General features: G+C 39.8%; 1 protein-coding gene across 1 annotated transcript in view; it reads right to left on the bottom strand.

The window, feature by feature from the left end:
• Positions 1-25429, bottom strand: part of LOC113029605 (sodium channel protein type 4 subunit alpha-like) — a 257750-nt gene that overhangs the window by 169162 nt on the left and 63159 nt on the right. Inside the window, exons 5-8 of the mRNA XM_026180573.1 lie at positions 18199-18288; positions 17185-17313; positions 4695-4786; positions 1359-1601 (exon numbers count right to left, since the gene is read on the bottom strand). Of these exons, the coding sequence (XP_026036358.1) occupies positions 1359-1601; positions 4695-4786; positions 17185-17313; positions 18199-18288 (554 nt within the window). The remainder of the gene's footprint in view (positions 1-1358; positions 1602-4694; positions 4787-17184; positions 17314-18198; positions 18289-25429) is intronic.

The raw sequence follows: 25429 nt of genomic DNA, 5'->3' as shown, positions 1-25429 counted from the left end.
GAAGCTAACTACTGCTACCAGGTGACAATACCTGTTTTTCCAAAAAGTTGAGTTTATGGTCTCAGTTATTCATTTTGGATCATATTGAATAAAATATAAACTCGATTTTGTATCAGGGAGGAGGTTTATCCAAGCGATGTTGTCAATCAAAAGTCCTGAGCCAGTGACGATGTGGTTTTAACAGGCATATCCACCCCTGGATCATTACATCTGGGCTCAAAACACCAAGATGGTGAGTCCAAATTGGACTGCACTCACCAGTGCATAACATTATGGTGGCTTTATCTATTTTCCACTTTTGAAACATTGTTCTAGCTCTAACAAAGTTAGATTACTGGAACAAAAGGAGCCCACCCTGACCGAGCTGAAGCAGCACTGCATTCTTAAGTCATACAGACTGATCTTCAAAGATGGAGTTGACAAGTTGACATTTCCATTTTCACTCACAGAGAATCCAAAAGTACTGATACGTTCAAATCGTCTAACACGGAAACCCTTTCTGACCATACGGTTCATAGACCCTCATTGAGGTAATATTCCTTAATATAAACAAAACTTGGTTGGGGTGTAGTACTGGTAACAGCCACTGGTATGTATAGCTCTCTTACGTGTTTAGTTAGAGTGTTTAGATAACAAGCATATAAAAAGTGAAACAAATGCAAAGCAACATACGGCATATACTAATTAACAAATTTAGACAATACAACAAAAGCCTAAGTGGAAGCCAACGTTATGTTTAAGGCTTCAAATTCAATGATGTATAAAGTGTATTTAACTTTAAATATTTCTAAATAATATTCCATGTTCAGGATCTGTCTAAACCCTGGAAATTGTAAAAAGCGTATTTGGAGGTTTCAGAATAAAAAGAAAAATGCCACAAGCTATAAAGAGTTCAAGGTTCGTGGTCTGATCTGTTGAGCACAAAGGGAAGCTGGATGCAGTCATCCAAATATGTTATTTTAAACCCAAACCCAATATGCATAATTAAGACACAATCCAAGGGAGACCAATGGACAGCCAGACACAGACTTCCTTCAATCTTTCACAACAGATATCCATCAAAAGCTTTCTGAAGAAACTTTTTCAGTCTCATCTAAAGACACCATGTCCACACAAGCCCTGATTAACAAGAGGTCTTAGCGCTAACCCAGAGGTTGGGGTGATACTTTAACAGACTCCAGATGGTCAGAAGTTGGTTCCATGTCACGTTTTACCTCCTAGTATCAATTTCTTCAGTAATGACACAAGAGATGAACTTTCTATTTTCTAACTAATTGCACCAGTGCAACAAATTAAATTAAACATCTTTATGTGAAAATCAATCAAGCAACTTGTTCGTTCACTTATTAAATGCTCACCTTCATGTTCGGTGAAGTCTTTGATTGAGGCCCAGGTCTTGTTGTTGCAGTAGAAGGAGGTGTTGGCTGGCAAGGTGTCATTGAAGCAGTGTGCCGTGCTCCGCACACACTTCTGCCGCAAATTTCCCATGAAGAGCTGCAGGCCAATAAGTGCAAAGACACTGAGGCAGAAGACCGTGAGGATCATCACGTCAGCGAGCTTCTTCACCGACTGGATTAAAGCCCCAACGATGGTCTTCAGTCCTGAGGGACCGCCGCGGGCGCAGGGATGCAGAAAGGGTTAATAGTTGAATAAGTCTTTGAGAACTGGTGTAACTGGTCTATGAATGGCGGGTATGTTGAAACCTGCTAACTTGATGAAGATGGCAGCCAGCTTAAATGACATGATCAAAGCAGTATGCCTTCAAATATTTAACTTCAACCTCTCAGAGGTCCAATTACGTCTAAGGTATGATTCTATATGAGATTAATGGCTCTTTGAAAATTGCAAAGAGGGGATTTTCTCCAAACAGTTCCTTATTGTCAGTTGTGACTTGGAGTGTAAAGGTTGTTTTGTTTTTGTTTTTATGCACAGGCAAGGTACAAAAGTAAAACTAAACGACAGCCATCTTTATGCATGAAGGTGGAAAAAACAAATCAATGAACTGAAAGCATAAAAAATGCAAATACTCCATTCCTGTTAGGTGAAAACTTGAAAATATTCCTTCAGATGACAATAATTTTAAATATTTTGTAAAAGTTTTAGTCAATCATTGTTAAATTTTGGGGGAAACAGTCAGGTTTTCACCCATGAGCAGCTGATGAAGAAAAGTCACTGTAGGCTAATAATCACCATCAAAATACAGCAAAACAGACCACAAACTCCCCCATTCTAATACTACAATAACAACACTAACACACACATGAACACATGGTAAAAACAGCAGGAACAAAAACACACTCAGAACACAAAGGGTGCAGACAAGTCGACTGTTATCAGCCAAGTCTTACCAAAGAAACCACCAGTTTCTTATAGATTTTTAAATCACCTCTTAGCACTTTTTTTTTACTTAGTTCTTTCATTAGAAACAGACAGCTCAAATAGGTTTTCTATTACTTTTTCATATTCAAAGATTTTGTCTCACAGAATCAACTTTTGTTTGTTAACCTGGAGGTGTCTGTAAACTAATGAAAAGTGGGATTAGACAAAGCTAAGCTGCAGTTCTGACATGCTGTCATGGTGCTATTACTTTACTAAAGTTATAACATGTGATTAAACACTGTTATAACATAGCCACTAACATGGCACGATAATGTTTTCATCACATGTTAACAATGCTGTTAGCACTGCATGCTAACATGCACAGTGGAAACATACAGAGGCTAGCCAGCAGGACATCTGAATAACCAACTGCACAGTTTGCATATTGATTTGTGTCTTTGTGGACATAAACTGGTGTCTCCTGAAGTGTGCTGGGAATGTTTAAGTGACGTAGATATCTCCTAAGTGCATTAGCAAAGAGTGTTGTTATGTTCCCCGACCTTTTATGTGTCATGGCTACTCATTTTAAGCTTTTTGTGTGTAATTTTAGACCAACAAAAGTAAAAAGTGCAAGTCCCTAACACATAAAACAACTCATTGTCTTATTAATACAGTGTTTCCTAATATCAGACTGCTGCTTTTTCCTTCACAGGCTGAAACAAAAACAGCAGAATAGGTTAGGGGAGATTATGTCAGCTGTATCTGGCAAGCATAAACTCCATAAGCAACTGGATCAAAAAATGGGTAGCCATTTTTTGGATAGTCAGCATTTTCACTACTGGAATAGCGTAAAAAGCTTAATTAGCAGGTTGTTTTCCACTGCAGAAACCAGCAGGTGAGCAAATATGTTCTTCAGCGTGGGTACTTCTGAAAACCCCTGGAAAAACAGTTGGATGGGCCACAGTGCTGATTGGCCGAACTCGAAGAGTACACCTGCCCTCTCAATGGCCTTTTTAAGCAGCAATCTTCTCTCAAAGAGGGTGCTTGCACATGCACCACAACAATAGTGGCATTCAGTTTCAGAGATCTGTAGTTATAGCAACAACTTATGGCAAACTTTTGATCAACTTAAACCTAACCAAGGCATTTCAATATATAATCCCAACTTTGTTTTAATGATAATTAGTAATCACTAAAACTTCTGTCAAATTCTTGACTTCAACTCACTGAAATAACTCACTCGGCCAACAACCTCTCCAGATTTATTTTGTCCTTTAAAAGTGTTATTTTGTGTACAGGAACAAATTTTTAGGTTTGAGGCTGGACAGACAAACGCTTTTGTCCAAGAACACAAATAACCCCCCCTGGAAATTTTATGGCCACAAGACCCCATCAAGTAGTGAATCTGGTGAATTTTCCACAACAAAAGCAACAGAGGGGGTGAAGGGACGCACCAGGTGGTCAGTTCTGTATCTGTTTGTCCCACTTTGTGTGTTATTCAAATTTCTGCAGTGGAAAAAGAATTACTTACACTCTATCCTCCTTATCACAGGATCAGAATATTATCCCAGTTGCTCACATGATGGCATATCTTCCATTTTAGTTTATTAACTTATGTGCATGTAGGATTATTATCCTACATTTATTGCAGGATTTAGCACTGACATGATGTTACTGAGCAAGCATTTAGTGTACTTCTACGAGGTACAATCATAAAGTTTTGCAACTTTATGGAAAAAATGAACATTCAAAAATCACAACTGATTTAAATTAGACCTTTAACCTTTTTCAGGTAGTCCCTTAGTGTGACCCTGGACCACTCCCAGCATGTCTACTGCCCTACAATCTGAATTGGTTTATGGGAAGAGGACAACGTTTCAGGGAGCTGTGGTCTTCTGGGGAATGCTAATTTGGATAACAGCTGGTGGAAGTCCAGAGGTGCACAAGGGTATGGCCTTGAAGGGACGCTCAACCAAATTTAAATCAGGTAGGGTCTTTTGAGTCTTGTAAAAGTTTGTGATCACACCTTGTAGACAATAGTTGTGTTTTCTAAAGCTAAGTATGAATTTATGCTGATTTGTATGGTGAAGCATTAAATATTGGAAGTCCTTTCTCCTGTGCCATTACTTGACTCATGGCCAAGAGCTGTTTCTGTTTGCTAAGCCTCTGTTTTCCACTCACAACCAATTAGCATAAAAACCTTGGTGCTTCTTCCTGCATACTACCTCTGTTTACTTTGTTAAAGTGGTTGTTATGAAGTAGAGAGCTATCAGTAGGTAGTATGCGGGATGAGATTTCAAACACAGCCACTTAGTGCTTCCAGCAGATTGGGAGGAGTGCGTTTGGTATTCACTCCCCTGCATTTGCGGTCTCACCTGGGATGACAGAGATGGTTTTGAGCGCTCGCAGCACCCTGAACGTCCTTAAGGCTGACACATTACCCAGGTCCACAAACTCAGTCACATATCTGCAACAAGCCGGGAGACAAAAGCACAAAAACAGACACACACAGAAGGGTATGACCACACTGAACAGCAAGCCAGCACAGAGGGATAGAAAGGTGGAGATACCTCAAGAGACAGAAATAGATACAGTAGAGACAGGCCAGGTCGGATGGCAACACTGGAGGATCAAGCCAGAGACTCGACTGTTAAGAAGGGGAAATCAGGTATTCAAAGCTATGGATTTGGATGTAAACTGGAGAAAAGGCAACTCGGTCAAGCACTTTAATATTTTAATGCCTGTAAGGTTTTTGGTTTTTTTTACATAGTATTTTTGGGTATCCACATAGTAAGCTTTAACTAATAAATAGTTACATTTTAAATGTCAGAGTGGTGTTTTCAACATCAGATACCAGAACCAAAAAAATGCCTTTGGGTTGCTTTTGTCTAACTTCAAACATCAAATGTTCAGTTTTGTGCCAAAAAAGACAGAAATCCAGCAAACAGGACATGTTTTTAAGAGTTCATCATGAGAAATGCTTTTGTTTGTGTTTGGCTCTGGAATGGACACTGAATTAACCAGTTTAGTGCGTCAGATTTTTTTTTAGCAAATATCCCAACTTGAAGGCATTTTGTTGCCATCGATTCTCCTGTTAACAAACTTTTAGACATATCTGATTTTTCCTTCTTTATTGTTCCTTTAATGCAGATCAGGTGATTGGACCTATGGTCCCCGATTGGGCAAGGAGTGGGAAGTGGGTGGGGTCTGGAGCTGCAAGACACGGCAGACATGGGACGAACAAGAGAGGACGTTCACAACGCGATTACAATTGTCTCCTAGTTTGTTTGTTTTATGTCTCTTGTCGCCCCCTGGTGGTGGTGATGGTGAGCCCTTACCTGGGATGACCGAGATAGTTTTCAGGGCTCTCAGCACTCTAAAGGTTCTCAGCGCCTGCAGGTTCCCTACTTTGATAAACTCTGTTAACAGCCTGTAGGGGGCAGTGTGATGGTTGTCAACAAACAACAAAGGAAGAGAAACACAACAAAGTCTGAAAATACTGCCGTGACTTTAAACCACCCAAAATTGACTTATTTGGAATATGTGAGCCCTACAGGTCATGCAATTAAGGTGTACTGTTACACACCTGTAAAGGAAAATTTCCAAGAAGTTTTTTAAAAAAGTCAAGTTTACAGGACGTTTACGTTTTGTTTATAAATTTTCTAAACATCACATTATTCTGTGTTTAACCGTTACTTTTTTTTTTTACTTTTTTTTAATCATAAGCCAGTCCTAAATGATCCACACTACATCCAAACAATTGTGAAAAACTGTTATTATTACCTATTGAGTTTACCTGCTCTTAAAAAACAAATTACCTATATTTTAAGCTAAAATTCAGCTCAGGGTTATAGCTTAAAAGATCAGATATTCATTGATCAACATTTTCTAGCAGTTGCAAAAAAAAAAAAAAAAAACACCCAAAAGGATTATGCAACTCATGTCAGTGCAAACTGACATGAGTTGACTACAATACAACTGGCTACAGTTAGCACTGACTACAATTTCTTTAAATTGATACAGCCATATAAAAACATTTTTCCAGGACTCTATGTAGACTAGTGGAAAACCAAGTACACCACACAACTATTCAGAAGCTTGTAGAACCATCTTTAGCAGCAATAATGTTAAGCAATTGTTTCCATATGACTTTATCAGTTTATCAAATGGTGGAGGAATTCTGACCCAGTCTTCTTCACAACACTGATGTAGCTCATTGAGGTTTGTGGCCATTACTTTGACCTTTGATGATCTGTCTGAGCATTTAAGCCAGGTTGAGGTCTGGACTATGGGCAGAAATCTGTGCCATCAGAAACTGAATTTGAATCGCTTGGATTGAATCTGAATTGTAACTTGAATAAATGCTTTTAAAAACTGAATATGAATTAGCCTAATTTGAAATTCAATTTATTGATTTGAAAATGATCATCACTAAATTGAAATTGAATTTTATATTTTGAAAATGAATTCATGTGCTTTTAAACCGTATTTTATCCTTTAAAAATTTAGCTCTTGAATAATTTCAGATTCACTTCTTACCGTTCATTTTCAGTTCCAAAATTCAGTTTTTTGGGACTTAATCCGGTTCCGGTTCAAGCGCAGATTAATAGAACTACGTTTTACTAGCGGACTGAAAGTGTTACTGACGGGAATCTACAGCGTCTTGAGCTGAATTAAGACTTCAGAAGTCATTCGTCATGTCGAATGACCAGCGGATAAACTCTCAGGTTGGTAATAAATGCATTACATGTATAAGAACAAGCGTCATGTTAACAAATGATAGCCGTAAGGTAACTTTTATGTTTATTGTAGCTGTTAGCTAAAAACGCTAATTTAGCGTAGTTTGCCCTGGATTATGATCGACTGTTTCTAGTAGAATTTCAAAGTTGTCATCTTGGACCCTCTCAGAGTACCCCCTCTGTATGCTTGCAGAGACTCCTACAGTAGGGAAACATGCAAAACGGTGTCCAAACCTTTGTGTTTTAGCTTTATTTATGTCTTACACAGCATCCCAACTCTTTAGCTAACTTAATAACTTTAGCTAAAGTGAATAGTTAGTCTAACTGAAATTGAATTGTAGAACTGAAAGTGAATCTGAAATTATTCGAGAGCTAAATTTTTAAAGGATAAGATACGGTTTCAAAGCAAATTAATTCACTTTAAAAATATAAAATTCAATTTCAATTTAGTGATGATCATTTTCAAACCAATAAATTGAATTTCAAATTAGGCTAATTGAAATTCAATTTTTAAAAGCATTTATTCAAGTTACAATTCAGATTCAATCCGAGCAATTCAAATTCAAATCTAACTTATTCAAATTCAGTTTCTGATGGCACAGATTTCTGCCCATACTGGGCTTTCACTGGGTCATTGCACCACCTTGATTATTTTCTTTTTCAGCCATTCTGTTGTAGATGCCATGCTTGGAACGAGGTACCAGTTTTAGTCAACCCTAAGGCATCAAATAGACGGCTTCACAATTGACTCTAGAATGCTTTGGTATACAGAAGACTTGATAGTTGACCCAATGACTGCAATGTCTCCAGATCATCACGCCTCCACTACCATGCTTTAGAGTTGGTGTTTGTCCAAAGATGCTGCATTAGGTTTTCTCCAAATGAAGCGCTGTCTATTATAGCTCAGGTTCAACCTCACAAAATTTCAACAACCACCAAACAGCTAAAACAGTAAATGAGAGCAGGAACACGGATTCTGCACAAAGACGTAAACACAAAGCGCGGACCCGCCGACAGATCAGAATCAGTGAGATGTCGCCTTTCTCACCCGACGGCACGGACACGGTCGGGGCTGAAAGCTGACAGCTCGCTGACTCTGATGTTTCGGCGGGTCCGCGCTTTGTGTTTACGTCCTTTTTGTGCTGATTCTGAAGCTGTTTGATCTCTCTCCAAACAATATTGACTGAACCAGCAGCAAAAGAAGATCCAAACTACGCTTCACATAAACATCGTCATGAATTCCCTCTGACTTTTCCTGTTTTGCTTCCACCATAAAATCACACTTCATGCACAGCTCTCTCTCTCTCTCTCTCTCTGTATTTCAAGAACAGTTTCCCTTCTAAAAATCTGTTTTCTGCATTATTTGCTTGCTTGTTACACATCAGTCTACTGTTTACAGCGCTGTCGGACGCTGTTTTTTTCCTTTTACTTACTTCCAAAAAGAAAGCCTCATTTCTGCTGTTCAATAGGCTTCTGAACAAATTTAATCCTTAATTTAATCCTTAATTTTCCTTCATGTTTTTCTGTTTTATCCTCAGGTACTTTGACACAAAGGCATCTGCTGTGATGCTCACACTTTGATAAAGTCTCGCATGTGTCAGGTTTCTTTTTATAGATATAAAAATATGGAAATGTACTGATGCATGATCTGGATTATAATATTTCTGACTGTCTGAGGCAAAATTTCACCGGTTCAAATTGAATCGAATCGAATTGATTCTAGAAATCAGTGACGATACCCAGCCCCAATTTGATTATCAGCACCTGCTAAACTGCTAGCCATGGAGGGATTTTCCAAAAGTGTTGGTGATATAGACGGGTAACAGAAGACAATCCTGGATGACAAACAAGGAGTTTCAGGCATCTCAGCAACAGTGTTTCCTTTGGTTTTTATACCTGTTAAAACTCATCAATTCAATCAAGCTGCAGTCTGCACAAGGTAAACTTAGAATAAAAGTGTTTTTTTACTTTTACATCAACATCCACAGTATGAATCTCCAAGGGGGAAAAAACTACTAAAATCTGCTCTTGCACTCGATATAAAACAAACATCAAATCTATAACAACAACCTAAAAAAAAGAAGTTTATAACAAGAGACATAAGCCACACCCAAGCTGTGAACGCCCTCTTTAGATCGAGTCAGACGAAGCCCTGAGAGCCAAAAGGCGCCAGGCAACAGCGGCCATTTTGGGCCCCCAGTTAGCTCAAGACATTTGATACTCGGTTGCTAACGGCCCTCCATTACGGCTCATATTTCACCGGATTTGACTGTTAGGCTGATTGAATTACCAAGGAGGCGTCGAAAGGTGTGGCTGTCAGAACACGCCATTTAGATGCAAGAAGTCACGACCAGCTGATGGAAGCAGTGGCAGCAGAGACACTTCACAATGGAGGGCTCAAAGAACCAGTTCAGGCCTTATGTGAATGTACCTCATTGGTTGTTTTGTTGTTGTTATTTTTGTTTGTTGTTTTGTTACTGTGTCTTTTAAAAATGTAATCTTGAGAATATGAAATTAGATTAAATTCCTTCTTCCTCTGTTTCAAGTGATAAAAATGATGTACGAGTAACACCACATCCCATTTTATTGAAAGGTTCCAGTTTTACCAAATCATAAAGAAAAATACCTAATATGACAAATGCTTTTCAGTTTTTTACAATTTATTCTTCTATTAAGTAGAAATAATCAGTGTTGGTCAAGTTACTTGAAAAAAGTAATCAGTAACTAATTACTGATTACTCCCCCAAAAAAGTAATCCCGTTACTTTACTGATTACTTATTTTCAAAAGTAATTAATTACTTAGTTACTTAGTTAGTTAGTTACTTTTTAAAAACACAATTTACAACCTGAACAGGTGATAAAGTGATAGATCTTTCAGCCCAATTCTACTTTTTCTACATAATCCATCATACAAAATGTAATCAAATGGAAAAGTCTCTTTTTAAAACTTGTTTTATCAGTTTTAATCTTTTAACTTTATGCATCAAGCAAAACATTTAATTATATGCAACATTCTCTGACTTGAATAAATTAGTTTAACATTTAAACCTATTTTCTGCACATTCCAGCACATAAAATAAAATATTTTGTGTGTTTTCACTCACTCTTTCAAACAGATGCAAGTAAAACACAGCAGAAAATAAATAAAGTCAAAGACTCAGCGGTCCTTTTGCTCTATTTTCACCTGTAAAGCAGGAGCAGGGTAGGCGGAGGGTTACCCTGATGCAGGTGTGCTGCGGTCAGTTGAAGAATCCGCGCGAGTGTCTCTGTGAGTTTCCCATCACGTCGTAGCTACTCGGTGCTTGCTCGGAAGTTTAGGGGTTTTTTTCGCTGTAAAAAGAAGTTTTCTTCCCACGCACGATGGACGCTAATGTTTTTGTCACTTTTTATGGAATCAAACTCAAAGTAAGGTCAGTACTTCCACACTTTAAACGCTGCACGCTCATACTCTCTCCCGCACTCGATATATTATCCATTGTTGATCTGCACACAGCTGCTGTCACCAACGTCGCACTTGCTTACGTCACTGTCATGAGACATTCTCGCAAAAAAAATCACGGTTTTAGTAACGCAGTAACGCAGCGTTCCTACGGGAAAGTAACGGTAATCTAATTACCGATTTTGCAATAGTAATCCCTTACTTTACTCGTTACTTGAAAAAAGTAATCAGATTACAGTAACGCATTACAAGTAACGCGTTACTGCCCATCTCTGGAAATAATAGAACACTGATCGATTTCTCATATTTGCTTCTGAAGACCAAACATGAAGTAGCTTTTTTTTAAAAAAAGCTAGTAATAAATACTGGTAAATAAAGTATTGGCATTTTTGTTGTCATGACAACACTATACAGACTAAAATGTAAAAAATAAAGATTTTTATTGTGTAAGTTGAGATTTTAAGTGGTTATTAGCAGTTTTCAGAGATGATAAACTTTATACAGATTTTTTAAACTAAATGAACAAAAATATTTTATCTTATATATCAAATATTTCATTAAAAATGCATATGTGAACAGTATTTATAATATAATGTTACCATTTAGATTTTTTTTTTAAATTTTTGGAAGCCTCAAATTCTCAGATTATTTAGCAGTTATAATATGGACCATAAAAACCTTCAGTTCCCTTTAATTTTCAAACAGATGTTTATTTAAAAAGGAACTTTTCACTGAACTCCTGCATCAGAAACGTTACTCTTCTCCTGTTTGCTCTAGTATCACAAGTTTGGACTACACAAAGTTCATTTTTACTGATCATAATTATGATTTTTAAAGTACTGACTGTAGTCCAGGTCTGTAATTTTAAGCCTTTATCTTTTTGTCTTTTCTCTAAATGCTCATCAACCGGCAACGTTTTCAACCTTTTTGTCTTTGCTGCAGAATTTGATCCTCTTCCAGTGTGAATATCATTTTATACCTCAAGAATTTGCATCATTAAATCTGAGTTCCTCCATCTGTTTTGTGCTATAAAAGAGGAAAATTCTGCTTTAAATCAGTTTCCACTGAAGAATGAAAGTAAGAGATCGTGTGATGGTGCTTGTTCAGCTCCATTAGTGCTTCGTTTCTTTACAGTAGTAATTTCAAATGTGTTTTAATTAAATCATGGATGATTTAGTGTGAGAAATGGATCAATACGACGCATCAAACGTTGCAGCTTTAATGCTGTGGAAATGACTGTGGAGTCTGCTGCTGCTGCCGGTGTGGTGATGGCAGCCATTAACATGTCATTACTCCAGCAATATCAGTAACACAGGGGTGTGTGTGTGTGTGGGGGGGGGGGGGGGGGATGATCCTGGTTACTATGGGAATCCTGACTCGATGGGAGGGGTCAAAGGCATCAATCAAAAAGTGTGTGTGTGTGTTTACTGACCATGACTCTGGTTTTAATAAAGCTCTGGAGCATAAGGGTGATGTGTCAGGGGCGGAGTTCTTTTGTGTGTGTTTATTGAGACATGTTGTGTGTGTGTGTGTGTATTAACATATGCACTTAACATGTTCTTCACTCTCAGTGTGTGTGTGTGTGTGTGTGTGTGTGTGTGTGTGTGTGTGTGTGTTGTGTGTGTGTGTGTATTAACATATGCACTTAACATGTTCTTCACTCTCAGTGTGTGTGTGTGTGTGTGTGTGTGTGTGTGTGTGTGTGTGTGTGTGTGTGTGTGTGTGTGTGTGCGCGTGTGTGTCATGTATGAAGAGGTGACTTATGTGTTCTTGTCCTGCTAAAGATCCATCTGACTGCAGGACATCCCTCAGTTCAAGGACATGTGTGTGTGTGTGTGTGTGTGTGTGTGTGTGTGTGTGTGTGTGTGTGTGTGTGTGTGTGTGTGTGTGTGTGTGTGTGTGGAGGTGGAGTAAGGACACGGTTGTCTTATTTTACTCATTTTCATTTGTTCTGTGTAACCTCTCAGCCTTGTTTAGCTTTTCTTTGTTTCTTGCCTTATAGCTTCCACTCTGGAGCTGCCTCTTCATGCTAATCATGACTGAATGTTTCAGGTAACACCTGAGAGCCAGAAGACTGGCTTCACAAACACTTGGAGGGATATCCCCATTACAGTCACCATAGGCAGCCAATCAGAGGGAAGTTGTTTCTACAAAAAGGGGCTGGAGTCAACTGGCTTGTTTCAGACAGAGATGAGCTAAAGAGCTGCACTTAGGCACTGCGTAAGATAAATAAGGATTATTTTGAACTGTGAATCATGCAAAGCTAGTCTGGTTGAGTCCAGAGCTTGAAAGTTCACAGCTCCAGCTCCAACTATAACTTCTTTCTCTTAACTTTATAGTTGATGCACTAAGAAAAAATTACATCAACTCTTCCAATAACTCTAGGACTGTCTTCAAAATGTATGATTATACACTTAAATGTTCACGTGTTCCTGCTCTGGAATGCCAAGGACTTCACTTCCCTTACATGGTCGAATCAGTGAATGTAATCCAGACAACAGCTGCGTTTTCTTAAACCCTCTGACTCGCTGACAGGAATTCGGATCATCTTTGTATTTAATGGGGAGTTTCTCCTTTAAGTGAGACCATTTTGGGGGATTTCATGGGAGCTCATCAGGGTTGTACTATGTGACTCGACAGACTTGGCATCCCATCATCTGAGGGCACCTTCATGAAATGTTTCAATTTACAGTGTGCACGGCAGGGGTGACGGCGCTTCATTACACCACACTGTAACCCGCGAGCCGAGCCTCAGGATCATCTGTTGATCCGATCGCTTCGTTCTGACTGTTCATCTACCCGCCGGCGACCCTCGCCGCAGGCCTACTGCTAATCGACTCTCTGATTGATCACCACCTCATAACAAAGCAAACCAAACTGCAGCGATTTTCCATCAGTCAGTCAATTGCCGATGTGGATGGGTCATGCTCTTTTTCTTTGTGAAACAAAGCGGCAGGATGTCGTTCACAGAGCGGGCGTCACCAACATTGCTAAGAGGAATAAGAGGCTCAGAGCTTTGGAGTCTTTTTCTTGACTTGAATTGATGGTTTGACAGTCGATTATGTGCTGAGGGGTTTGAGAAGCCTCGTGCTTTTTAAACCTGTAATTTGGGAAATGCAAGAGTGTCACTGAGGAAACCACTTCACTGTTTTTTTGTTCTATGAAAACACCGTAAAATGGCTTTATTCACTAAAAGTAGCATCCAGCCAATAAAATATTCACTCATCTCGCTTTGGATCTGCTGTCTCTTTTGTTGGCGACATTTCTTTTGTGCCTTTTATTGTTTCTTGCTGTTGATGTTTATTTGAAAGATTTTAATTTTTATTTCCCCAATTTAAAACAAGTATGCAGTCAATATTGGTGACGGTATTTATGTCACCTCTGTTATTGTGATGTCTTTCCTACAAAAAAAAATTTTTTTAGTATACATGAAAAATGTGTTTTAGAAAGAGAAGGGTGTTCTCAAGTTAAGTTTAAAAACGAACCCCAAACAATAACCTGCACAACAAAACAAGCCATCATTTACTCATACTGTGGTCGTGTTAAAATATTCACCATCATAAGAAAAAAATCCAACCTAAGATTTAAAACAAAATCCTATACTAGCAAGTGCAGGAAGTCTTAAGAAATTCTCCTTTGTGGTGTGTATGCAAGTGCAACGCATTCCATGAAATAAATGAAAAAGACCTGCAGAACACAAGCGCGAAGACTATAAAGAGAGCAAAATTAATTTGGTTGTTCCAACTCTCATTCTCCAAATCTCTCTAATTAAATGCCCGAGTGGTGAACGCTCATTTGTATCCACAAAAAGTGCAGCCAATATTCCTCCAGCACCCACGACTCTGTCCTTTAGCAAAAGAAAACAGATGAAGTCCAGAGTCAGAGATAATGGCTTCACAAAACATTTCATCAGAGTGCGTGTCGGATTGGTCAGATGAAAATGACCTCAGTGTGAAAAGAAATCTCAAGGTTGTTTAGAAAAGCGTCAAAAAGCAAAAGAGAATCGAGGAAGACGAATCTTTTTGTCTCTAACGAGCTGCTGATAAGCAGCCCTCAAGAGAGGGTGAAAAAACAGAAATCACAGATTCTTTGACTCCAGTGAATCTGTCACTGAGTCCACTTACAGGGCTGAAAAAAAGAGGCTCACAGTGAATCTTTAAAGTATTAGGAGGACTCATTGTTTAAAATCAATTGAAAAAGCATAGTGTGTACAGGCTGAGCTTGTTCACCCCCTTAAAAATGGCTCCACCACTTTTCCAGTCACCCCACCTCTGCAGGAGTGGAAGTAGATGCTTTAGCCCCGTCCAGCTTTTAAAATGTTACACAACTATATAGTTATAAAGTATAATTAAGTTTTCAATAGTAAGCCTAAATAGGGAAACTGTCCCCTTTCAGGATGTCATGCTAGTCCTCCATGTATGTTTGTCTGCTCGTCTGTACAATTACACCCGAACCTCAAAGCTGAGCTTCGTGAAGCTTGGAGAAGAAGCCGATAACGTCTGGTGCAGAAGGAGGTGCAGTTTTTACTCTGAGAGAGGAAACCACGTCTCTAAGGCTACTTTCAGTAAAACGATACAGGCTGTGTGTGATCATCATCATAAGAAGTTTCAGTTTATTAGTCGTGTAAATATTCTGGCTGTAGAAGCTGATTTAGTAGTGACAAGTATATTTTGCTGAGGAACGTAAAAGAGACCAGCATAAGAATCAGTAAATAAGTGTAATGTACTGTGTCATTTGTTCCCAGTGAAGAAGAAGCTCAAGAAGCAGCGATAGTCGTCGCCGGTCAGGCTTATGCTTATTAACGGCGTAGAGTTTGAACTGGCAGCACAAAGTCAGACTTTCTCCTTACTTTGCAAATGTGTCTTCTGCTTAGCTTTGGAAACTGAACATATATCTAAGTTCGTGTGAGACACGCCTTTATTCTTTAATTCCGCAGCATTAATCCGCTCAGAACAACAACAGAGTCACGTCATCCACGCTGCTCTGCAGCTCTGAGCCTCTCTTCAAAAAAGGAAAATGCTGTCTGATTAACTCTGGTCATTTCTGCAGATTTATTTATTTTTCTATTCCATTAAAAGCATGAAATAGCAGAATCACTACAATTTCCTGGTCATCTTTTATTGTTTGAGTTTTAAATTGTGTATCCAGCAAGGCCATGTTTTACCAGCCCACCGCCTCAATCTGCTTCTTTTATATCCAAGCAGTTTTCTTCTGTTGTATTTTCTTCTTTCTTCTGTCATCTTTCTTTCTTGATTTTGTGAAAATGAACTTGCTAAAATATCCGTGTGCAATAGGAGCGTTTTTCTAAAAACACAAGCTGAACTTCATCTGTGATGCTGCTGTTGCTCAAACTCAAACTTTCATGTAAGAACTGAGGTTTAGACTCCGGTGGTGCCACACTTTGAACGGCAGGTGGATGACTGGTGTTCTGCTATTTCATCACGCGGTCCTGCTGCCACTGTCACATCAGCCGATCGTCACAGAGTGCATTCAACTTTCACAACCCATTGCTTGTTTTTCTGATCACTACATGAAACAGTTACCACAGCACCTTGGAAATGGGACTTTCCATTTTATACTGATAATATCATTTGCAACCAGAACCTGCATATTAGTGATCAGAGGATGGAGATATAGCCATAGTAAGGCCCACTGGTCTTTGGCTGAAGCAGGGTTAGGGCTTCCACAGCTCCAGTTCAAGAACCCCAATTAGCTGAGGTGAAGCCTAGCAGCCGCCTGTGTCACCATTTACCTGTCAGTCAAAAAGGCCACGCCCCTAATAATTCAAACTTTAAGCCTTAACTAAGTTGAAATAATTTGACTTTAAAAATATCATCCTCATAGAAAAAAAAATTGGAACAGGCTGTAAATGTGTTTATTATGTAAATCTGAACATTTTAACATGATTCACCTTTGGAGCCTCGAGTGGCCACTGGAGGAACTGCGGCTGTTGGTACTTGAACGTTGGCTACACTTTAAGTCCCAGAAGTTGCCGATTATGGCTATGGTGACTTCAAAGGAGCTTTGTGTAGTTTGTGTGGTGTCACTGATACCAAATTTCAACCTTAATTTCAACAGACAAACTCTAGTTGCAATTTTTTTTGTTTTCATTCTCATATAATTTAAGAAACACCGAGGGACAAAATGTTGCCCGGTGCTTTTCGCGTTCCACAGATAAAACCCTGTGACTTTTTGGTCCATTCAGTAGACTACCTATGAGTTTCAGTGGTTTCAGTAAATGTAAACACGATTTGCAGTTTTTCGTGCAGGTTCACAATCACAATCGAAGAGTTATTCATGAAGACGCTGACCTCCATCTGCAGCTGTTCTACAGTCACTGAGAACAAACTGTACACGTAACCACATGCAAATCCATCAGGAAGGCATTTGATTGGTCCCAAATTTATTCTAGAGTAGCACAAAGAGCCCAAACATCCAGGCAGAGTCATAAAGAACTAAGTTCAGACAAAATACTGTGTGAAAGTATACTCAGGAGAACTGGTGCTCTTTAAAAGGCAAGGGGTGGTCACAGCATTGAGACCCTCTCTCTGTACTGCAGTATGCAGGAAGTTTACTGATTAATTACAGCTGTTCATGGCATTCATTTATAACAACTCTCACTTTAAATCTTTTGAGCTTTTATATAATACTATGTGTGTGTGTGTGAGTGTGTGTGTTTGACTCACGCCATGACAATGACGCTGAAGTCGAGCCAGTTCCAGGGGTCCCTCAGGAAGGTGAACGGTCCCACACAGAAACCTCTGGCCAGGATCTTAATGAGAGACTCAAACGTGTAGATACCTGTGAAGGTGTACCTGAATGAGGGATGATAACGTTTATCAGTATTGGAGGGGAAGGGAGTCATGTTGCGATGAAACAAAATGAAAAGGATAGAAAAGAATCAGCAAAAATAAAAGAAAGGATCACAAAAAGAGAAAAACGAGGAAGGATGAGGGCACAGAACTGGACAGTAACAAGGTAAAGGAAGAAAATACGACAAATGCTTGTCCAGACGAAGAGCAGGGCAGAAAGAAAGAGAAAGTTACGGATGTGGAAGAAGTGAAGGACAAAGAAAGACAAAATGAAGAAAAGAAAGCCGGACGAGTGGAAGAGAGAGCCAGAATAAATATTCATAAAACTCTCCACCACACATCCTTCACTTATTTATTTTGTCCCCAGAAACAAGTTTGACCCGACTCGTGACAATTCAACCGTACAAAGACAGGCAGGAGCGCAGAGAGTCTGTCACGTTAGGCCTGACCGAGTAGCTGCAGCAGCAGCAGCCTCCACAGCTGGAAGCCAGCGATGAACTACTGTACATTAAAGGGTCTGTTCACCAAAAATATGCATTTTTCCAATGATCCCTGAATGTGCTGCAAAGGTAGCTTTAGTTTAAAAAACTGTCCTATTGAAATAAATGGAATTCAGTCCCAAAGCATCAAAGACGTGCTTTTACTTTTCGATTCAGCAGCATCTTAAGTGCACTTTGAACATTAACAGCATATTAGTTTAAGGGTCTGCGACTGACACAAACACACTAAAATTTGCAAACCATTTACCTCTGTTACCTCGAATTACTTTGCAATAGCTACTATGACTTGAAAGAAATGCATATCCAGTAATATCATTGATTAAATGTAAATTTACATAAATCACCTGTGGCTGATGAAGAAGAAAGAAAAGATCCCAGGTGTACTTACTCCAGGTATTTGGCCCAGTACTCCGGCTCGGACATGGCCATGAAGCAACAGTTTGTCAGGATGGTGCACATGATGAACAAGCTGAATAACGTGAACAGGTTAAGGACTGAGAAGATTTCCCATCAGACAATAAACACTTTACATTTGAATCAGAGTTCAGTACAAAGCCCACACTGTGTGGAGAAATCAAGACTAGTGGCATCAAATGTGGGAGTGACTCCTGCTACTATATCTGGGTCCTGCTGTCTTCTTACGTAGCCTGTTGTACATTATAGCGGGATTCCCAACAAGAAGTAGAAGTACTCCAAGTCTTCAATATAACTTTAGCTTCGAGCTACACCTGTAAAAGTGGAAACAGTCCCATAATCCCATAATTTACTATAGTTGCTCCTGGTATACTGCTATATACACCAGCATGATACTGTATTAAACCCAACTGCTTTGCCTGGGAAAAAATGTCTGGTTACTTGTCACAGATGATTTAGTTTGTTTCCTGTGTGTGTCCTTCAGAAGGAATGGTAGCTGATCAAAAGAAGCACTCGGGAGTATCTTTTGGAGAGAAAACATACCAAACACAACTATCTAGACAACATGGAAGTGGTTTGTTTGGCAGAGACTGGCAACCAGGAGAGTGAGCAGCACAGCCAACAAAGCTGAGGAGAGAAGCTGAATTATCAAGCGTATTATGTTAAAAAAAAATCTAAAAGAGCAGATTGTACAACCTGAAATATTTTTGTCTGTGTTTTAAACTTTATGTTAAATAAGTCATTTAGATACTCGTGATAAAGAATCAGATATTTTAATACAGTTGAACAGATCAACCATCAGCTCCTCCCAGGTGTTTCAACCTTGATATGTGACTTTAATAAGGCCCCAGTCACCCAGGCCTAGTGACCAGTCACCAACTCCCTACCAGCACCCAGTCCCCAACTGTTTGGCAGCTGGTTGCTGAAGGTTGCTTGTCATCAGGTGAAATTGTTCACAAAAGCAACCAGACCCCAGTCACCCATCACATGGACTCTTCACCCTCCTGCCCTCTGGGAGGCGCCACAGGAGCCTCCGGACTAAGACCACCAGGTACCGGAACAGCTTCTTCCCCACAGCTGTCAGACTCCTGAACTCTGCCTCCTGACATCTGACCCACGTTAACACGTGGACTGAACATACACACACAACCACTAGCACTTTATATAGCCTCTGTAGGAATTATCCACATATCTCACTTATCTTAACTGCACTACTGTCTAAATAATCATTCTGTACATACGATAATTTTTAATTCTACAACTGTTTATAACCTGCATAGTTCACATTTCTCTATAGCTTTTTATTTCATATTCTTTATAGTTTCTCTATATATGTATAGTTTAAGCACTTCTGGATGGATGCAAACTGCATTTCGTTGTCTTGTACCTGTGACATGTGCAGTGACAATAAAGTTGAATTCTATTCTATTCTATTCTAAATGATAGTTCTTGAGTTTGTGTTACAAAGCTCTTGATAAACAGCCTGGATGGGATAAACAGTCAGATATTTTACCTGCAACAACCTTAAATTTTGCAAATAGTCTTGTAAAGTTTGTTGGCTGGACAGAGGTCGAAATTTAGCACAGAGAACAAAAGAGAACTGCGAGAGAGTCAATTTAGTATACTTTTCTGTGATTTTCAGCTCCTAGTCAGTGCGGATAAAAGCAGCAGCTCAAATATAAAATGGAAATGACTTCAGTGTGACGCTGGTGATCGAGGAACCGAGGCTTTTATGACTTGTTCTCTCATTGTGAGTCTCTCTGGAGTGTGTCAGCTAAACGGCTGAAATGTAAGTGTAAAAATGTCTCTTTTTGCCACAACATGCTGAAGTGATTTTACATGTGCCGTTTTTTTTTAAATACCTTTCACTGATTTCCCATTAGGGCTTAAATAAAGATGAAGTGAACTGAAAGGCTGTGTCGAGTTAGCATGTGTGTTTCAGCGCTCCCCTCCAATGCCTGCCACATTCAATACAGCAAATTAATATGCCATTAACAGCGGCGATGGGAGGAAAGGCCCACTCTTGTCTAATCATCATATAATGGGGAGCAGTAACTTTCCAAACTGTCAGAAGGCAACAGTACATGTTAAATATCAGCTTCACCTGCCACGTTCAGCACACCGCGCTCGATGAGGTGGGAGAGACTTCATGAGACCTCACTCAGCTGTCAATCACAGCTATAAATGAATCATAATTATTGTAATTTGGCAGAAGGAACATACTCCCTGTGTGAAAGCGGCCCAAACTCCAGCTGAAACTTGTTTGAGCGGCGGGGTAATTGTTGATTGAGTGCCGGCTGTAATGATGTTGCTGGAGCGTTGTGGCAGGCGGCGAGATAATACTGTTACCAATTGACAAACAACGCAAATGTCCCCTCACCGCCGCCGCCGCCACAGAGCCAGAAGCTAATTATGGGGTAATGATAGACCTGCTGTTATGGACTTCCCAGGCCACCATACCGGTAATATCATTATACCTCCCACACCCACCACGGGATCTGTCTTCCTGTCTATAATCTACCCCGGTTTTATTTTTTCTCTCCCTCTTTCCACATTTGTCCATCTCCGCCATTCTTCCCTCATTTTTTCTCTCTTTCAGTTGAGCTGTCCAGTTAAACATATGCCACTGCCTGTCCTAAAGGCTTTTATTTTGAAAGAGGGGCTAGGAAGAGGAAATTCCAAAAGGATAAACTCAGAAGAGTTCCACAGCATGTCTTTTATTCTGACTTCATTCTGTCACCCCAACTGGTCGCAGCAGATGGCCCCGCCCCTCCCTGAGCCTGGTTCTGCCGGAGGTTTCTTCCTGTTAAAAGGGAGTTTTTCCTTCCCACTGTCGCCAAAGTGCTGCTCATAGGGGGTCATATGATTGTTGGGTTTTTCTCTGTTGCCTCAAAAGCTAATATAAAAAAATAAAGGTCCTAACTTTGGTCATAATATATAAGAACAAATCAGAATATTGTTTTTATTGATTTGTTCTCCCAACATTTTGATAATCATGAAATAAAGAAAATAATTATTCTGACTGACATGAATCACTTTTTCTTTCCAAAACGCAATTCTCCAAAATATAGGGTGAGGATTGGGTTACCAACTATGATGACTTGGACTTCAGAGGTTTAACAGACATGACTTTAAAGCTCACACAAATCCACAACAACAACTCAGCAACAACACACAACAAACACAAAGCTTATTGACTCACTTTGGTTCAACGTGAACACAATTAAAACACAACGGCACTGCAGCTGGTGGCTGCAGAGCAGCTCTGGGTCCCACAGCAATGCCTCATGGGATGCAAAAATCAAATGACTGTCCTCAGGAGCAAGGCCCCATGGGAAATAACACGGTTTGCCTTCAGAAAAACACAATCGCTGTATTCTAATATCACAGCGGTTCATGAGTGTATTTGTGTGTGTGTGTGTCCACCTCAAACAGCAGCTTGTCATAGTGGCGCCACTGTGGTTGGGCACAAATCCAGAACACACTTGATCACACACAAACACTTCTAAAGCACAAACACGTACTAAAACTCCACTTCAGCACCGCAGCTTGTACCCTTACATCGTGCACCTCCTCCACACAACACACACTAATTTTTATTTCATCTCTCAGAACAGCACGCACACACAACGTGGACATCAGCAGCGCCGCACCTCCATTGATGACCTCTTGAACCCACTTATTCCCCTGACAACAGCAGCGTGTCCGCCAGCTCAACGTCTCTCAACACCAGCAGCCGCCTCCCACGGTAAAAATAGACGGGTGTGAGGTGAGGATAAGGGGGGTGGGTTGAGTTTTGGGTGTGAAGTAATAGCTGTCATGTTGGCCTGGCGTCTGGGGCCTGAGGCGGACGCCAGCGTGGAGCTGGTGCGCGGGCGACGGGCCAAAAACCCACAGCTATAGCCTCTAACTTCGAAAGTCAGTAAAGCGTCCTAAAGTACATCTGGATTCACATTTAATGTCAGCCCCTGCACTCAACTAAAAAATCTATCCACAATGGAAGCAGTTATCATCTGAAGTCTGAAATTAACTAGATAACTAGCTGAAAGTGCCTTAGAACTGCTACCCTCCTGATGTCCAGCAGGGGGCGAGTCATTTGGTATGGAAATCTATGAGAAAACGAGCCTGCTGCTCAACTTGATCTCTGACCTCAGTGAATGCTCTCCTGATGAATTTATGGTCTTAATCTGTAGTTGAAAGGCTTATTAAATAAAAAACAAATGTTTCATTTGTAAATTATGATGACATTTAGAGCAGAGAATGCTTAAAGATGGGAGCTTCCTTCAGAGTGTGCCATGTCCTCGGTGTGTCACTCAGTTCCTCTCGTTCATGGCATCAAATGGAAACCAGACAGGATATGACTCATTGTTGCAGTTTAACCCTGACCAACATAAAGCCCAGTTTGATCATACGTGGTACCAACCAGTAAAACCAGTAGGGAAAAAGCTGACTTTCGTGCATCGTTTAGAATTAAAGGTTCACATCTAATGACGGTATCTTAATTTCAAGGCGATGTTAATTTCATATTACATGTTTTTACAGTCCTCAGTGGAGCTGCAAAACCTTCACGTGTAGCTTTATTGTTGCTACCAGAAACCAGCATTAATAATTAATTTGATTGAAAATTTGAAGATATTCAATTCTTCAAAGCAGCTTTCACACTTTGAAAATCTTTCCAGTAGTTTGGATTACACACTTATAGGTGGAGCATGTTTTCCACTCTGGGTTTAAACTCAGATCTGTATAACTAACAGGCCAACATAAACTATACACAACCAAAGTTGGGATTTCTTTGTAACTAACACTAAGGGTACATTTTCCTGATCATATCACCTGCTGTTGTTCACTGTAAAGTCATTTAATGTGGTTTAGTTCCATTTTTATGCAAATTAATCATGTGTCTTTTATTTTAATAATCTAGCTATGCAAATATAGTCATAATAAAGTCATATAGCAGCCACACACAAAAAATACAACTTAGACTTTATTGTAACAGCAAACTGGGAAAGTTAAACTAAGACATCTTCACCATTCAGAGGCTGGATCGAGTGATTTGTGTGCTTAAAAAATGTTATCATAATTGCTGCCATAAACTTCCTGCCAGTAACTATGATTAATGAACCAATCATTTCTCTCTGTGGAGAGCCAGCTGGTTTCTGTAGCATCTATAGAAACAATGAAAGTGCCCCTTACATTGGGGAGGGGGTGGGGTCAACAATTGATCTGAAGTGACTCTTACCACCAAACCAGCCCCACCTACAGAACAACACCGTCACCCTCGACCCCTAACCGCAGAAGTCAAGCGTTCAGGCCTGAATCGTTCTCTTCGCCGCACATGAAGTCGCAGATTTGCCGAGTGTATGCAGAACGATGACTCATCGCCTTTTTTCCCCAGGTTTTTGTAAACCAGTGCATCTGCAGTTTGGAAACCACTGAACTCGAAACGTGCATTTGCTTTCATAACGACAGCCTCATGCTGACTCTGTTCCTCGAATGGCCTCTTGAGTGTGGCCGCAAAAATTAGTCAATACCACAATACAGTAGCGCCAAGTTGGAGCTTACAGATCCCAAAACTGAAGTGACTTAATTCTGCATTCTTGTTAATTGCCAGCAGGGGGCGACTCCTCACTTCCTGTAACCTCAAGGAAACTGTTTTCTTTTGATTTTAAGAGCTCAGTATTTGTAAACACAACATTGTGTTTTAGGCGGTTATTTTGTCAAAAAGGAAACAATATTCCATCAGCCAATGAGCATTCAGTGTTCAGTCTGCATTTCCAGTTCAAACACCAGGATGGTGATGGTGAAAACTCCTACCGGTAGCTTAAATTGTCCCGGAATACAGATGCTATGAAAGACGAATTTGTTTATTTTATTGGTTGCCTTAAAGTCTTTTTAAACCCGCTCCAGTTTTTATGGAGGTTTTCTTGTTTGTCACATAATTTTGCTCAGCAATGGATCTGTGATGTAATGAATCTGTGTTACGGTTCTAGGTCATTTCATTCAGTTCCTTATGTTTTAGTATTCTTCTGTATTATGACTTCTGATTCTTTTGTTATCTTGTTTTGAATATTATATCCTATGTTTCAATTTATTCTGGTTTAGGGTTTTGTTCTTAGGTTTTGTGTCTTGTGCCCTTGTGTTTAGTGTAGATTTAGTTTGGTGTCAAGTCTGCGTCCTCGTGAATTGTTTCCTGTTTTATTGTGAAGGTCCGTGTCTTATGTGAGTGTATCCTCATTTATTTCCTCTACACGGCTCACCCCGTTAGCCGTGACAATCTGAATGTGAAATCTGAATTTGACCTGATGCAGCCACACTGATGTCACCCACTATAGTTTCTTAAGTCCTGTTGTGAATGCTGGAGTTTTGTATTACTCATATTTCCCATCAATACGAGAGATGGGCGGGTCTTACTGAGAAATCAAGTGCTCATTGGCTAATCCCAGATAATCCTCTTTCCTGAACCTTAAAATAAAATTTATAAAAATGGATTCTTTTTTCCTTCAATATGACCCAAAATGAGCGAGTGAGGTGACAAACTGAGCAGTTTACAGAGTTCAAGTCAGGGAAAGGCTTTTGTGTAGACTTTATAGTCTTTCTCCAACTGCAGGCATCGCCCCCTGGTGGCAACTGAAAGAATTCAGTTTTAAAACCCAGAAGCTCCATCTATATTCCTGCTGAAAGCAGCTGAGCCAGAAGCTGACAGTGACGCTCGTCACATAAATGCCCCCTTTTCAGAGTCACTTAGACCTTTTCCTCATGACAGCTTGTAACAAAATCAGGATCAGCTGGGTGTGCACACTCCACAGAGCATGAATGGATGGTAACTGCTCAATTACAACAGGCAGAGCACCTGTGTGGAAACACCTGCATTCATTGTGGGTTTTTTTAAATTCATTAATTTATTCAGATTTTCCTTTAATTTGTCACATGTATATTATACGATATGTATATTTCTGATTTTTTCACGACTTCTTAATTTTTAAATCCAGACTACACTCCGGCTTGCCTACAGGTGTTAAGAAACCACAACAAGCAAACATATTAAGAGCTCCTGACAGGCTATAAGTCAAAGGTCAAAGGTCGACACTCCTCCAGGAACAAACTCAGAGATTTGGTCAGCAGAGAGATTATAGTCCCAATATTTCTGTGTGTGTGTGTCCCTGTAATGCCTGTATATTCACCTGTGTGCATGTGTGTGCATGTGT

Source organism: Astatotilapia calliptera, chromosome 9 (assembly GCF_900246225.1).
Source record: "Astatotilapia calliptera chromosome 9, fAstCal1.2, whole genome shotgun sequence".
Lineage (NCBI taxonomy): Eukaryota > Metazoa > Chordata > Actinopteri > Cichliformes > Cichlidae > Astatotilapia > Astatotilapia calliptera.
Note: the sequence above shows the minus strand (reverse complement) of the source record. Positions and strands in the feature narration are given on the sequence as shown.